Source organism: Paramisgurnus dabryanus, chromosome 5 (assembly GCF_030506205.2).
Source record: "Paramisgurnus dabryanus chromosome 5, PD_genome_1.1, whole genome shotgun sequence".
NCBI classification, from domain to species: domain Eukaryota; kingdom Metazoa; phylum Chordata; class Actinopteri; order Cypriniformes; family Cobitidae; genus Paramisgurnus; species Paramisgurnus dabryanus.
Window position 1 is genome coordinate 8,083,325 of NC_133341.1, and position 14,847 is coordinate 8,098,171.

A 14,847-nucleotide genomic window follows, 5' to 3' on the forward strand; every position below is an offset into this window, starting at 1 on the left:
GTCAGACAAAATACACAAGCATCTTTGTATTAGATAAAGCATTAGGACGGTACACCTAATGTACAAATAAAAAGATCATTTTAGATGTATAAATAACTTTCCAAACTTTCCAAACATTTCGAGTATTGGGATCCAAGGGCTTAATGCAGTGGCTGCGTTTCACAAAAACCTAGGGTATGGCATCATTTCCTTTGGTCATACAAGGACATTCTCAAATAATGGATCCATAAAACCACATTATATATTAATAAAATGTGTAGTAATTTACAAATAAAGAAATAAAATGTGTAGTACTAATAATAACTTAATTTGAAATGCTGTAATATTACATGAGGTAACCAACTACTACAGACAAGTAAACAAATAAATAAAATTTTCAGTAAACAGGGCTAACTGGGAAAACAGGTCTTAGCTTTTGTCATCGTGGAGGTTTTATTTAATGTGGCCATATGTAAAAAAGGCATGCAAATAATTAATACAATTCACCGTGATTGCGCTACAATTCCCAGTGGCACTGTAAAAACCAGCCCAGTCTCACGAAATTTCGTTATATAGTCACGTATTTTTTTATTCTTTTTTCGTGCTATTATCACAAATTTTCGTGTTTTTTCGTGATCGTATAACGAATTCCTGTTTTCGTGTGATTATCACGTATTGGTTACTCAACTGTTTTGTCCTATTTTCTTACCATTGTCGCTTCGGTTTAGGGTTAGATTTACATAAAATGACATCCCTAACCAAACCCAACTCTAACCCTAACGCCAGGCGACATATAAAAAAATAAATCAGAAAAAATAGTATAAACCAATATATAAATGACATTCTAATGCAAGCACCAAATCTAACCCTAAACCGAAGCGACAATGGTTTAAAAATAGGAAAAAGCAGTTGAGTAACCAATACGTGATAATCACACGAAAACAGGAATTCGTTATACGATCACGAAAAAACACGAAATTTCGTGATAATAGCACGAAAAAAGAATCAAAAAAATACGTGACTATATCACGAAACTTTGTGAGACTGGGTAGGTAAAAACATGTTTATTTATCCACAAAAAAAAACAAACAATATCACTTCTGGAACAATGTATGCATATAGCTCGAGGGTGAGGGAGAACCGTGATTCTCTTTAAATGTTAAAACATAAAAAGGATTTTATTTGAAAACAGGTAAAGAACTACCCATGATCATAACAGCAGCGGTCATCATGAGACCTAATTATACGTTTGTATTATAAGTTGTGTTCGACTTCATGCTGTGCCCCAAGAACCGACAAGCGGAAGACATCAAAGAACCGCAAGTGGGATTCGATAAATCAGACAAAAGAGTTTGCTTTCGAATCAATTCATCCATTCGTTTTTATTTCCCACACGCATTAATTCATGGCTCTTTCATTCATGTAAAGCTACGTCGTTAATGGGAGAGGATTTGATGGATCTACGTGAGCTGTATAAATTGCATATCTGTGCATTAATGGCTGTTGAATAAATGTTAAATAAAGTTGATTAATTAAAGCAAAGAAAGTATACTCCAAGTCCTTTTGTGGAAGTTACATCACTCCGTCATGTGATAAAATGGCAATCTAGCACTCAATTCCCAAAACGCCCACAGGATTGCTGCATTTATCGGTCAATCTAATTTTACAAAACCGATACACGATAATAGGAAAATGCTTAAATATGGAAATATCGTAGAACAGATATATCGGTCGATCTCTAACTGTCTAAAACATTTCTCAAACCAGACCACCTTGACTAGGTTGGGAGAACAGTTGATTCCAGCAAACCAGCATAGTCTAGTTTTAAGCATGTTTATGTGTATTATTACACGATGCAATGTACCGTAGCCTTGCAGTGGTGTTTGTATGATCTTGTATCTGGCTCTGTGTATGTGTGTGTGTCTTTATGTGACTCTCACTCTTTTTTCCGGCCACACCACAACAATTTAAAACCCTGTCAGTGGCTTGAGAAGTGAGATCATAATTGGTAAATGACTCTTGCCTGATTGGGTGTCAGGCTGATATACGGCCTTTGGGAATTACAGCCGCTTATGCTTCCAGTCTGCAACTGAATCAATTTCTGCAAAACTGACAAGTATTGCAGTGCCAGATGTTTCCAGTGTCCCCTCCACACACGGTGCCAGCGTTTCAGGTTGCATCACATTTAGATGAATTGACGCTAGCATCTGTGGTCATTATGAGCATGAAGTATCACCCAATCATGGCCTTTAGTCACACGACTCTAATTGGTCACCCCTCTTTTGTTCTTGTGTGAGTTTATGCGAGTATAAATTTAGATTAATTGATGGATAATTGACACTTAGGAAAATTATTTTCTGCTACTTGTTAGCAAGATTAATGATCTTTCTAGGAGTGTGCCAAACTACACTTTTCAAAACTATTTATATTTGGGTTGCCTGAATGACCAGTTTAGGTATTTAAGAAAATCTTTCTTGATAATTGGATTGGTTTATTAGTGGACAAATACATAAAACACGTTCTGGTATTTGGCTAGATGATGTGTGAGGCCATAAAGCACATACACTGAACCCTTACCAGTTTGTCTACAGACCAAAGAGTCCATTCAGCTCTCACCCACCTGGATAACAACATAGGTTAGGATGCTGTTCATGGACTTCAACTCTACATTTAACATAATTATCCGCATTAAACTAATCATTAAGCTTAGTGGCATGGGTATCTGCTCATTGCAGCTGGATTCTAGACTTTCTGTTAAACAGACATCAGTCTGGTTGGGCAGTCACGTGTCCTTAACCACTATTCTGAAAACCTGTGTAGGTTTGTAGATGACTCCACATTGATTGGCAATGTCAGTAACAACAACAAATCAGCCTACAGGGAGGAGATCCAAAGCCTTTTAGCATGGTGCTCCACCAACAACAACACCCTCAACACCCTAAAGACCAAAGAGCTTATTGTGGACTGTAGGAATTCTATTAGCAGCAGTCAGTCCCATATCTTCATCAATGGGACTGAAATAGGACGTGTCTACAGCTTTAAGTTCCTGGGTGACCACATCTTTGAGAATCTGTTTTGGCATCTGAACACCTCATTCCTGGTTAGTAAAAGGAAAACAAAGCTTATACTTCCTGAGGATACTTAAGAAAACTCTTCTGTCTCCTTAGATCCTCATCAGTTTCTACCACTGCATTATTGAGAGCATCCTGGCCAACTCCATCACAGTGTGAAATCGCAGCCCCACAGTGTGTTAAAAGAAAACTCTCCAAAGGGTTGTAAAAACTGCCCATAACAGGCACCCATCTACCTGCCATAGAGCCTTTTGTACCACACTAGATGTCTGTGCAGCGAACCAACATCATCAAGGACTCTTTCCATCCTGGTCACAAACTGTTCAACCTCATACCATCAAGGAAGAGATACAGAGACTTAGATCACTTGGTTCAAGAACAGGTTTTCCCCACAACGATCACACTTCTGAACTTTTCAGCACTGATTGTCTATCTATTTTCATGGCAAGAACCAGTTAAGCTACATACAAGTTTATCTATACAAAAGTTGTGTAAGGACAATTTGGCATCTCCAACTCACCTAGCATGCATGTCTTTGTAATGTGGGAGGAAACCCATGCTGCACAGTGAACCATGCAAACGAAACACAGAAAGACCTTTCAACCCAGCTGAAGGTCGAACGGGCTACGAACTGAGCCACGACATGGCATCTTAAGTGATGTAATCCCCAAAGAAGTTTGTCTGAGTAGGGACATAAAGGCAGTGCTGTAAAGATAAAACAAATAACAGTGTTATAATAACTCTGAAAAGGGACTGCCCTTTTTTAAAGAAATGCTGTCATCTTTCACTGTGCTGCAGCCTCTGTCAATGGTTTAGTGAGTTTTTGATGCATCTTCAGAAAGTGTATGAGAACAAATTCTGCCTGAGATTTGTGTGGCCCTTCAAAATCCCAGCCCATTGCTCACACGCTGCAGGATGGTGAATTAACTGTCATGTGTAGCTGACTGTGAAGCAACACATACACATCATTCAGTGATAACAAATCATTTTAAACCCACTATTATGACTTTTACTTTTTCCTCATTTCATGGCTGTCTGTCTAAGAGCTTGAGCTATTTTCTTGCCCTGTTCCCCCCTGAGCACTCGGCTCTAGTCCACACCCCGTCCCTCAGGAGCCTCGCCAGACAGCTTTTTACCTATAGGGAACACAAAGCCTTGACTGACTGCTCTCACTAAGCAGATGCCTTATATTATAGTGTCTTCAAGTGTTTCTCCATTAGTAAGATTTATAATATTATGGGAGATATAACAGAATGCTCATTACATATAGATCACCTTTTTTCTCATGGCTGACAGAGTATATCTAGATGTATACAGTGAGATGGATGGGGCTGTGCCATATGTGTACAAATACATATTTATACATTGAGACTGCAGGGATGTAGCCAGTGGGTTGAGCATTAATTTGAATACATTTATATTTTGTCCTTGGAACATTTAAAAGGACATTAACCGAATGGTTTTAGCAAAAAAAATAGAATTATTTGATCAGGTTATCATCCTCATGTTAACTCAAACATATCTGCCCTTCTCTGAATCAATGAAGATGATTTTTTTAAAGAATATACTGGCCACTCTTTCCATATTATGTAAGCGAATGAGAGCTGGGTTATCTCTGGTTTCTGATCGCAGCACTTTAGGTATTTATGTGTTTAATATTTATTTGAAAAAAAAAATACATTCCTGTTCTATATGTACTTAGCTTACTATATACTTACTATGTAAATACTGTGTAACTGTTGACATTACTACTGTACAATAGGTACCAATCCTAAACTTTCTGTACAGTGTCCTGACAGAAGCTCACAAAGTACTTTACCAGTCATTTGTTACTGTACCTGTACCTTGTTTTGAAATGTACACTGCAAGTGCAATATACTGTAAAATAAACTTAAGTGTAACCAACATTTAGCCATCACAGAACACTTTGCTTGTTATTTTGTCATATTTTCATATGTAATGGAAAAAAAATCAAATTTCATTATATTCTTTAGGTGAACTAATCATGCATTGATTATAGTTGCTTTTGCACTGGTAAGTTATAGGAACTTACAGGAACAAGTTACTCTAATGTGATCTATAATTCATACTGGTGGTAGTAAATCTTTTCTATAGTCCAGCATCAGTGTAATGGGCTACAGAATTAATGCAGTGATGGGCAATACAAAAAACAATCTGCCCCAAATAATACAATTTGAATGTTCATGACAGAACTGAAAATGTACTGGAGATGACATGTGCACAAGATGAATTTGCCACAAAATAACAGCATAAAGTCGTGAAAGACTAAATTTATCACATTCTTGTGAAGTATGAATCATATGTGAGTTGGATCAGATTTTAGATGTTATATTGTCAAAACTTGGCATGGACAATTCAGCAGAGATCGAATGTGCACGTAACTCCTATGAATACAAGAGCGAAACATATTCTATGAATCTCTTGCGACAACCTGCAATGTGACATACAGTATCATCAAAGTTGAGAAAATAACATGTTTATGCATGTTTATGTATTGAAAAATGTTGGTGGAATAAGTATATACTGTGTTTACACTGCTTTTTAAATGCTCATGAACTGCATTTTTATTAGTTTGTTCTATTCTCTGAGGTCCACTTACAATGTTATCATTTTTTTTTCTTTAAAAAAAAAATAATTTAGCAGTAATAGGCAATGTTCTGTTTTGTTCTGACCCCCTCTCATCAGACTAATTCAAAAGGCATTCATGATTGGCTAACAGTTTTGCTATAGTTCGAAAGGACAGCTGTGTCTACCACAGGTCCTGTGTAATAACTGTGTAAAATGCAACACTTTATTTTACAGTCCTGTTTCAATGCAGTTACTATGGACGTACTAGTGAATGTACCCAGTAGTTTATGCGTACGGTATTTAATGCTCGGGTTTAAAGGGTACAATAAAGGACAAAGATAATGAGTTCAAAAATGCACATCTGTAATGTTTGTTAATAAGTACCTGTCATTAACCCACATTTGCCTGTTAGTAATAATACTTATATTGTACATTCACTTGTAAGTACAGTAGTGTTTCTTGTAAGTTACAGTATACCTACACTATATGCATCTGGTATTACCCAGTATTTATAGAGTTACATAATATTTACCTAGTATGTACCACTAGTAAGTACAGTAATGATACCATTTAATTATCATCTAGATACTCAAAAGTAAGTACCACACATATGTCTATAAGTACAACTATTTATCATGCATACAAGGTACACATACTGTAAAATAAAGTTTAAGGTTTATTTTAGAACTACTTACTGCAGTGCATTCACACCAAAAAGCAGGTGTTTCTGCCATATATTTCTAAAAAAGCCCCTACTAAATGATTGTCTCTCACTGGTGCATGCTGGGAGCGAGCGTGGGTGATTATTTTGAAATTTTAGATGTAATTGAATGGATTTAGCTGCAGATTTGTTTCACATTATATCTTAGAATTGTTTTTCATTTGAGTAATAGTGTCTGGTAGCCCTGTAGCTACAGTATGTGACCTTTACAGAACTCGGACCTCCTCTTTGTGTTTGAGATGAACACTAACACTAAAGATGTGCCCCCGCAGAGAAACAGCACACTGGCAATAGCAATAATTCTCTTATTATTGTGTCTACCTTAGCAGTGTTACCACATTTAATATGTCTCCATTTTTGTAAGTGTAGCTCCTGTTTACTTGCATAGGAAAGGACTGAAATCTCAGTAGCTTAACACAAGCAAATATTTTTCAGAATAGGATTCAGGATCTTTTCATTCCGCAAAACAAAGCCAGGCACACACTACAGGATTATTGGCCCATATTTCCCCCTGGTTTTTCCCCTCACACAAATCCAAGAGAAAATTAGGTGCGTGACCTTGATCGGATCGGATGTTCATCTCAGATTATTCTGTAATGTGAGATGTTTACAGATCAAATCTTACACCTCCCGATGTGCTTACAAGGGTTGTACTGAGTCCTCTTCAAGGGGATGATTACATCATTACTTTCACAATACCCAGTAAGAGAGAAAGTTGAATGACAGACCTTTTGAAATAGCAGCGGCAAAACAATCCGATCCGGTAGACAATACAAACAAATAAAACACTTGTGGAAGTAAGGAAGTAACACAATAGCATTAAAAACGCAAAGAGATGATTAGAAATCGCCTTGGTTTTAAACACACCATGTGAGTGTTAAGCTCTTAGTGTACTAGACAGTGAATGTAAACATTAAAAATAATAAAAAAATGTGTCTAAATCTTTATTTTTTACATCTGCTTCCCCTTAAGGTGATGTAAAACCCAATGAGGGATATTTCCCTTTCTTAGCTCAACACTGCAGTTTTGTAGTATAGTCATAATCTGGATAATCTGGAAGCCACAAAATCTGCAGAGGATATTACAGTTTGTCAAGTTCAAGGCATTTGAATCTTCAAAGGATAGAATATGGATGTATGAAAACACCCGTGTCCCTTTCAAGCAGGTTTTCTCTATCTGTGCCTGAGCTTCCCAGGAAAGTAGTCTACCAAGGAATAGGACCCGCCTTTTTAATGTGTAGTGTATATGGAAAAGTATGACTATAAATGAGAAACTCAAAGTTGGCTTGGCTTGCACTTTAAATTTTTATTAAAAAACTACAACCTTTAAAGGGCACCTATTATGCAAAATCCACTTTTACAAGGTCAAGGTTTGGACATAAATGTGTGTTGGCAATGTGTGAACACAACCTACCTAAAATGAAAAAATCCACACATACCTTTTTAAATTGCCATCAGACCAAAGCAGTCTTCTTAGACATTTTGATTCTGTGATGTCATACTGATAAAGCCCCACCCACAGCCACTGACTGACAGTCCTTCATTACCATAGTTTCTACCCTCAACAAGTTGAATACTGTCTGCCATAGTTTTATAGTGAGACTGTATTCACAAGAACCAGATCTATTTTAACTGAAAGCGTTGCACTGTCTCTTTTGGTAAGGGAATGAGGAGCAGTAGCTGATTTGCATTTAGAGTTCCCTTTTTCCAGTCTTTGATTATGTTTATGGCGCGCAATATAACATGTGTTCATTTTTCCTTTTCTATGAAGTCCCTCCTTCTGAAATAGGTAGTGAGTTCTGATTGTGTAGCTTGTTTAGTGTGTTGTGATTCGACAGTAGCTTAGCTTAGCAGTGCCGTTTGAGCTTAGTTGGCGACTTACGTATTCCTGTGGGCAGAGGTTAGTCAAAAACTCTTGTATTGACGTCATATATCCAGGAAGTAAATGGCTGTAGTTCAAACCAGACGTTCTCTGTAGTCCTTGAAAAGTGAATTCTGTTAAAGAAAATATATCGCTTGGCATTGACATTGAGCTTTTTCATTTTGTAGGCATTATTTATGCTCTAACAGCAACCTTAGACACCAACTAGTTTGAAAAATGGGACCACGAAAAAAGTCTTTAGAGGTACACTCATATTTTAGTGTTGTATTTTGAGCTGAACTTCACAGACACATATGCACACCTTATATTAAATCTAGTAAAAATGGGCATAATAAAGTGACAAAGTCCCCCCGTGCACTTATTTACAAATAGCAACACCCACTGTGCTGAAGTGATCACACAGGACCTAAGGAAGCTGTAAAACTGTGTGTCTTAGTGCTTAGCAACATAGATGCTCCTCGTTGTTTGTCTTTTTCTCTTCACCATCTACCCTTCAGACACAAAGTCATACCATGCAAAAGCTCTTTGATGACTCTTTACATATTTCTATTGCTAAACATGTAAAAGGACATTTAAGGAATTTATTGAGATTGTGGACAGGAAATTATATAGAAGAGAAAGAGAATAGGACACTATTCAGCAGCTTTGTGGGGTGAAGCTTATAACCTAAAAGTCAATATCAAAATTAAATAACTGCCAATTGACTTCAGGGGAAAAAAGACCCAACTCACCCCTGTCTATATATGTGCCTGTGATGTGGAGATAGTGGACTTTTACAAGTACCAGGGGATCTAAATTGACTAAACATGTTTTGTCAATATGTTTTTGCCAGACTGATTCCTGTTTTCTGCTTCTGTGTGCTGTGGCATTGCATGGTGCAAAAGTGGTTGATGCCAACTGGCTAAATAAACTCCTATAGAAAGCAAGTTCTGTCAGTAGATCTGGTCCCTCTGGAGGTGGTTGCTGAGAGGGGAATGTTATCCAAGCTGCTGATCATCATAAACAACACCTCCCTCCACCTACAAAATATGCTTGTTGGATTGATCATGGCATTCCAATAGAAATACTTGCATCATTGTTTTCTTTTTCCAGTTGTTCAAGATGGGTTGTCTGTAATGTTGAAGAATAGGAGCACAGAACTTCTATACAGTACACAGCTTTTCAAAAGACGATGATATTGTTGCTTCTAGGTAGAATTATGCAGTGAAGGAAAGGTTCGTAGACCTGTGGCAACAATACTCTGTGATGTTTTCTGTTTACGCTCTTCTTTCCCGGTGTCATTCACTAGTTCTGTCTTCTTGATTACATCATGCAAATCATTAAAGATGACAAAGGCTGATTGGGATACAACATGTAGTCTGACATGTTTCTTGGTCACAAGGCGTTAATATTGCATATTCTGACAGAGCGACTATTGTAAGAAGAATAAAAAAAAAAGTATAACATGTTATGAAAACACACACTTTGCTCCTACTGCATTCTCTTGTTACCTTTATAACTAGTCCCTTTCACACAGTCTTTACTGGTAGTTTACTGGTAAATTGCAGTTAACATGTCATGTGTGAACAGAACCTTTCCGGCAAATCAGTGCTCCCAATTTACCAGTAAGACAGGTTGTAAGATTAACAGTAATTTACCGGTAAGCGCTATGTGTGAACGAAAAATATAGGATTACCGGCATTTAGAACGGACGACGTCAGACCGCGCTGACAAATCGGGACAATCAGAACGTTTTTATACAGCTGAAGCATTTACCCCCTCACTGTTTAAGGACGTTTCCACACACATGCTGCTTAAAAGTCGAGCACACCTGAAGTTAACATCCACATTTCTTCAAAGTTTTTTAAAACAGCTTACCATCTTACCATCATTTGCCAAATTGCTGACGTCCTTAGCACACCCTCTGTGAAGCCTACGCCGTTTGACGCCGCCTAAGCAATGTTGTTTGGTCACAAGCAACTTTGCGAACGTTTGCCACAGATGTGAAAACAACAAAATACGGACCGACGATATTAAGTCATAACCTGCCATTGTTTACAAATACGACACGGAGCTCGCCGGCCGCGCGCCACATACTTCCGCTTTCTCTCCGAGTTTACCGGTATTTTGATACTGATGTGTGAATGATGTCTTGCTGGTAAAAAGACGGAACGTCACTGCATGTGTGAACAGCACATTTTTGTATTTACTGGTAAATTCATTCATGGTAATTTACCAGAATTACTGTGTGAAAGAGGCTACTGTGTGAATTTTATAGTATTTGTTCAATGCAAAGTATTTCTCTTTAGTTTTACTACGTTTTTATTGTACCCACAAGGGATTAAAAAAGTTCCTAAAGCCCTATTCACACAGGATTAGTTTTACAGGGGGACTTCTGAGAAAATCATACTTTTTGGAGGTCCTCTGTTTTTTTTATCCCTTCCGAATTAGCCATGTCTGTGTTTTTATGTTTTTTACGGTTATCAGTAATACCGTGATTATCTTACCCAATTTATATATAAAAAAATGTTTTATACATTTTACACTCCGTGTATGTTTAGATAATCATTCTGAATCTGATCTCTAACAAAATTACTTCACAAAAATGCAATTATTTCAGCTTTTTGCTAAAAAAATATTTTTTAAGAAAAATAGAAAAATACACATAATTAAGAGTTTATAAGCAGAGAAAAAAACTAGATGGGATAAAACGTTTTTTTATTGTTTGTTTAAAAGCAGATAGTCTGTTCTTTCATTCAGATTTTGCTGGAAGGCATTTTGTGAAAATCACAAAAAAGCTGGCAGGCAACTTTTCAAAAAAAAAAAAAAAAAACAAGGCTGGCAGAGAATGAGTTAATGAAGATAATAATTTGTTAATAATCATGATTGCTTTCTATGAGTTTATTATACGTAGCCATGTAGGCTACTTTAGTAGCATTTGTATAAGTTATTTTGATTAGTCCAAATTAAATTCATAAATTACATGTTCTGTAATAATTTTAAATGTAAAGCAACTTTTCAGACATCACAAACACACATATTCAGATCTTATGAATTGCTAATGTCTAGAATAGCCTGTACATTTTAGTCCCATCCAAATCGAATCAGTACATAAAATCACAGATGTCAAGGGGAACACGTTGAAACCCAAACGTCATTTGGAAGACTAATCCTGTCCGAATAGTGCTTATGTATCTATTTTATTGATTAGTTGGCGGTTTAGTATTCACCTCATTTTAATTACACACATGTATGAGCGTTCCTGTAGCTCAACTGTGACAAAACTATTTAATTAATTGGTGGAACCCCAATCTAGCTCTCATTTAGGGTGGATATCCTGATAATTAACAATCTTATCATGACCTCTTTTAGGCAAGTTTACTTTACTCAATACAACAGCAATAGTAAAAGTCCAGATTTAAATAAATATTGTACACTTATTCAAACAGAATTATATGGATGAGAGCAGTTGTTTCCTACATTCTTGAACAGGTAAATGGGCAGAGACATTTGCTCCAGAGTCTGTTTTATGTCTCAATGCTGTGCAGCACCGTTACACCACAAGCACCATCTGTGGATGCATGAGGTGTTTTCGTGTGAGACTGGACATATGGACCTAGACATTTCTTTGTAATGTCACTATAAGGCATTGGACAGGCTCACAGTGTATTTTCTAACTCTTGTTTGCAAGTGAAAGGGGTCAATCCTGGTCAGGAACCATTTGAAAACCTTTTTACATTCAAAACCTCTTTATATTTCAACTACTATTTTTAAGTTCCATCTGGCCTGATAAGGGAAGAATATCAAATATACTGAATATTTCTATAACCATACATAAGAGGTTTTTGTACACCAATACAAATAGAAAATGTGTGGTTGGGATAAGTTCACCTCTTACTTCATACAGTATAGTATATATATATATATATATATATATATATATATGAGAATACCAAAGGATATGACCCTGATATATCCATTCATTCTCCTCTGTAGAACTTTGGTATGTAAGATATTTAAATTTGTAATGATGTGTGAAACTGATGAATATGGGATCTGTGAATGATAACTGCCAAATGTTTTATATGGTTGATTTTGAACGTTAATATGTGGTCTCATTGGATTTACTAAGGGAACAAGGAAGACTTTTTATTTCTCTTTCTTTCCACCTCTCACGTTCTCTTTGTAACTGCTCATCTCTCTCTTTCTCTTTTGTTTCTTTTGTCTTCTCTCTCAGATTAATCTCCAGAGAAGGATGCGGGTGACAGGAGTGATAACCCAGGGAGCCAAGCGCATCGGGAGCCCTGAATATGTTAAGTCGTACAAAGTGGCCTACAGCAATGACGGAAAGACGTGGAGGACGTACAAAGTCAAGGGCACGGACGAAGATATAGTGAGATTTTTTTAATTAGCGTAAAAGAGCCACATCACTCACTCAGCATGTGCTTGCACTTCCCTTCCGCCGTACATCTTTTCAAACTGGATTTTTTAAGGATAAATGAGAGCTGTCTAAGCCTCAGAGGACACCCGGCGTCTATCATCTCTGATGCCATCTTTTTTATTAGAACCGAGTGTCCAGTTATCCTTTCTAATGACTTTGGGTAGAAGTTAAAATTTTCCTTCTTACAAACCCTGTTCTATTATTAGATGTATAGTCTATAGATTTTAGTCATTTAATTGCAGTACTATTTAAATGCAGCACTATATTTGTGTTTTTGTACTTCAACGTTGGTCCTGGAAAACTCTATTAGATGAGATTGTAAGGTCAGGCTAATTTTGTGTTAGTCTTTGAAAATGGATTTAGGAGCATGAATACTGGTCTCATCAACCTATTATTTGCCTCTGATTTCAGGAATGTTATAATGTAATCATGGGTTTGGGTAAGGGCCAGAGGTTTAGGTACAGACTATGCTTTTTTGACAAGAATATTGTTTTAGAACAAACAATGTTGATTCAGGAAAAAAATAGTACTTGGCAAAATCATGTTGACAAGTATGTCACATTGTCTTGCTTTTCTTACAGAAAAGACACATGCTGAGTTTCATGACATGTAGCTTAGCTGATGGATAATGGTGCTACAATTTTCTGATAACTGCATACACTGCAAAAAATTACTTTTCTACTTTTTTGTCTTGTTTTCAGTAGAAATATAAAAACATTCTTGAATTGAGATGTATTTTATTGATCATTGAGCAAAATGACCTAAGAAAAAAAGTCTAGTGTTTAGACAAAAAATATTCAATTTAAGTGAATATGTGCTGAAAACAAGCAAAAATATATGCCAATGGGGTGAGTAAGTAAAGTTTTGTTCTCACCCCATTGCCAGATATTTTTGTTTGTTTTAAGCTCAAATTCACTTTAAATTGTATATTTTTTTGTGTAAAACTAGACTTATTTTTAAGGTAATTTTGCTCATCCAGAAAAAGCATCTTCATTTAAGAATTTTTAGATATATCTACTGAAAACAAGAAATTTTTGCAGTGTACTGGCAAACAATATGTGGCTGTGATGTATCATTTAATTTATGCTGAACCAAAGCATACAGCCTATGATTTTTTTCACAAATTACATTATATTTATGATTTCACATCTGATTCAGATTTGACCTTAGCATATATCCATTTGAACAAAGACTTTAAAATGATTCTCTCCCTACTCTCCATCCAGATTTTCCGTGGAAATATTGATAACAACACCCCATTTGCCAACTCCTTCACCCCTCCAATCGAAGCTCAGTATGTGAGGATATACCCTCAGGTGTGCAGGAGACACTGCACTCTTCGTATGGAGCTCCTGGGCTGTGAGCTCACAGGTGAGACACCTGAATACATAGGTTAAATTATAATAAAAGGAGGCATCACAATCATACTTCTAGATGAGACTCTTGCCAATAAAACACACATGACAGGTCATCTCTGCCAGTTTAGAGGGTTTACTATCATTTGCTTCCAGGCTAATCTGAAGCATTAAAGTTTATATTTAACTTGAATTTCATTTTTTGTGTTTTGATTGTTAAATTTATGATTTGGAGCTAAACATAAGGATTATAGATGGTTTCAGCAGTAACAACATAAACAAGCGGCATTCATGGAAAACATATACTTTCCTGGTAAACTCAAATAATAAATAACAACAAAGTCTTTTAAACCCTACTAAGACCCTTGGGGTCAATCTTATCCCCAAGCCACTTTTCTTTAGTTTAAAAACATGGTTCCCTTCATCTCAGTGGAATAAGATTTTGTGACTTTTCTAGATTATCTGTCAAGCTTCCTATTAAAAACTGGGCTTGATTCGGTCGTTCTAAAGAGACGTAAAATATTTTTACTTAAATAGTCCCTTTGGGGGTAAAAATGATCCCAATTGAAAATGAATAGCAAATGCAAAAAAAAAAAAAAATTATTTGTCAAAAAAGTCAATGCATTCAGAATAATCTGAAAATTTAAACACAGAAAAGTAGGCCTGGTACTATAGCACAAATGCAATATATAAAAGACATGCTCAATCACACACACACACACACACACACACACACACACACACACACACACATTCTGGTTTCCATGTTTTGTGGGGACATTCCATAGACGTAATGCATTTTATACCATACAAACTGTATATTCTATTCCC

At 36.4% G+C, this 14,847-nt stretch overlaps 1 protein-coding gene across 3 annotated transcripts in view; it reads left to right on the forward strand.

The window, feature by feature from the left end:
* Window positions 1–14,847, forward strand: part of edil3a (EGF-like repeats and discoidin I-like domains 3a) — a 237,402-nt gene that overhangs the window by 165,203 nt on the left and 57,352 nt on the right. For all 3 annotated transcript variants that reach the window (XM_065266725.2, XM_065266726.2, XM_065266724.2), the window contains 2 exons: window positions 12,458–12,613; window positions 13,888–14,032. In XM_065266725.2, coding sequence (XP_065122797.2) covers window positions 12,458–12,613; window positions 13,888–14,032 — 301 coding nt within the window. The remainder of the gene's footprint in view (window positions 1–12,457; window positions 12,614–13,887; window positions 14,033–14,847) is intronic.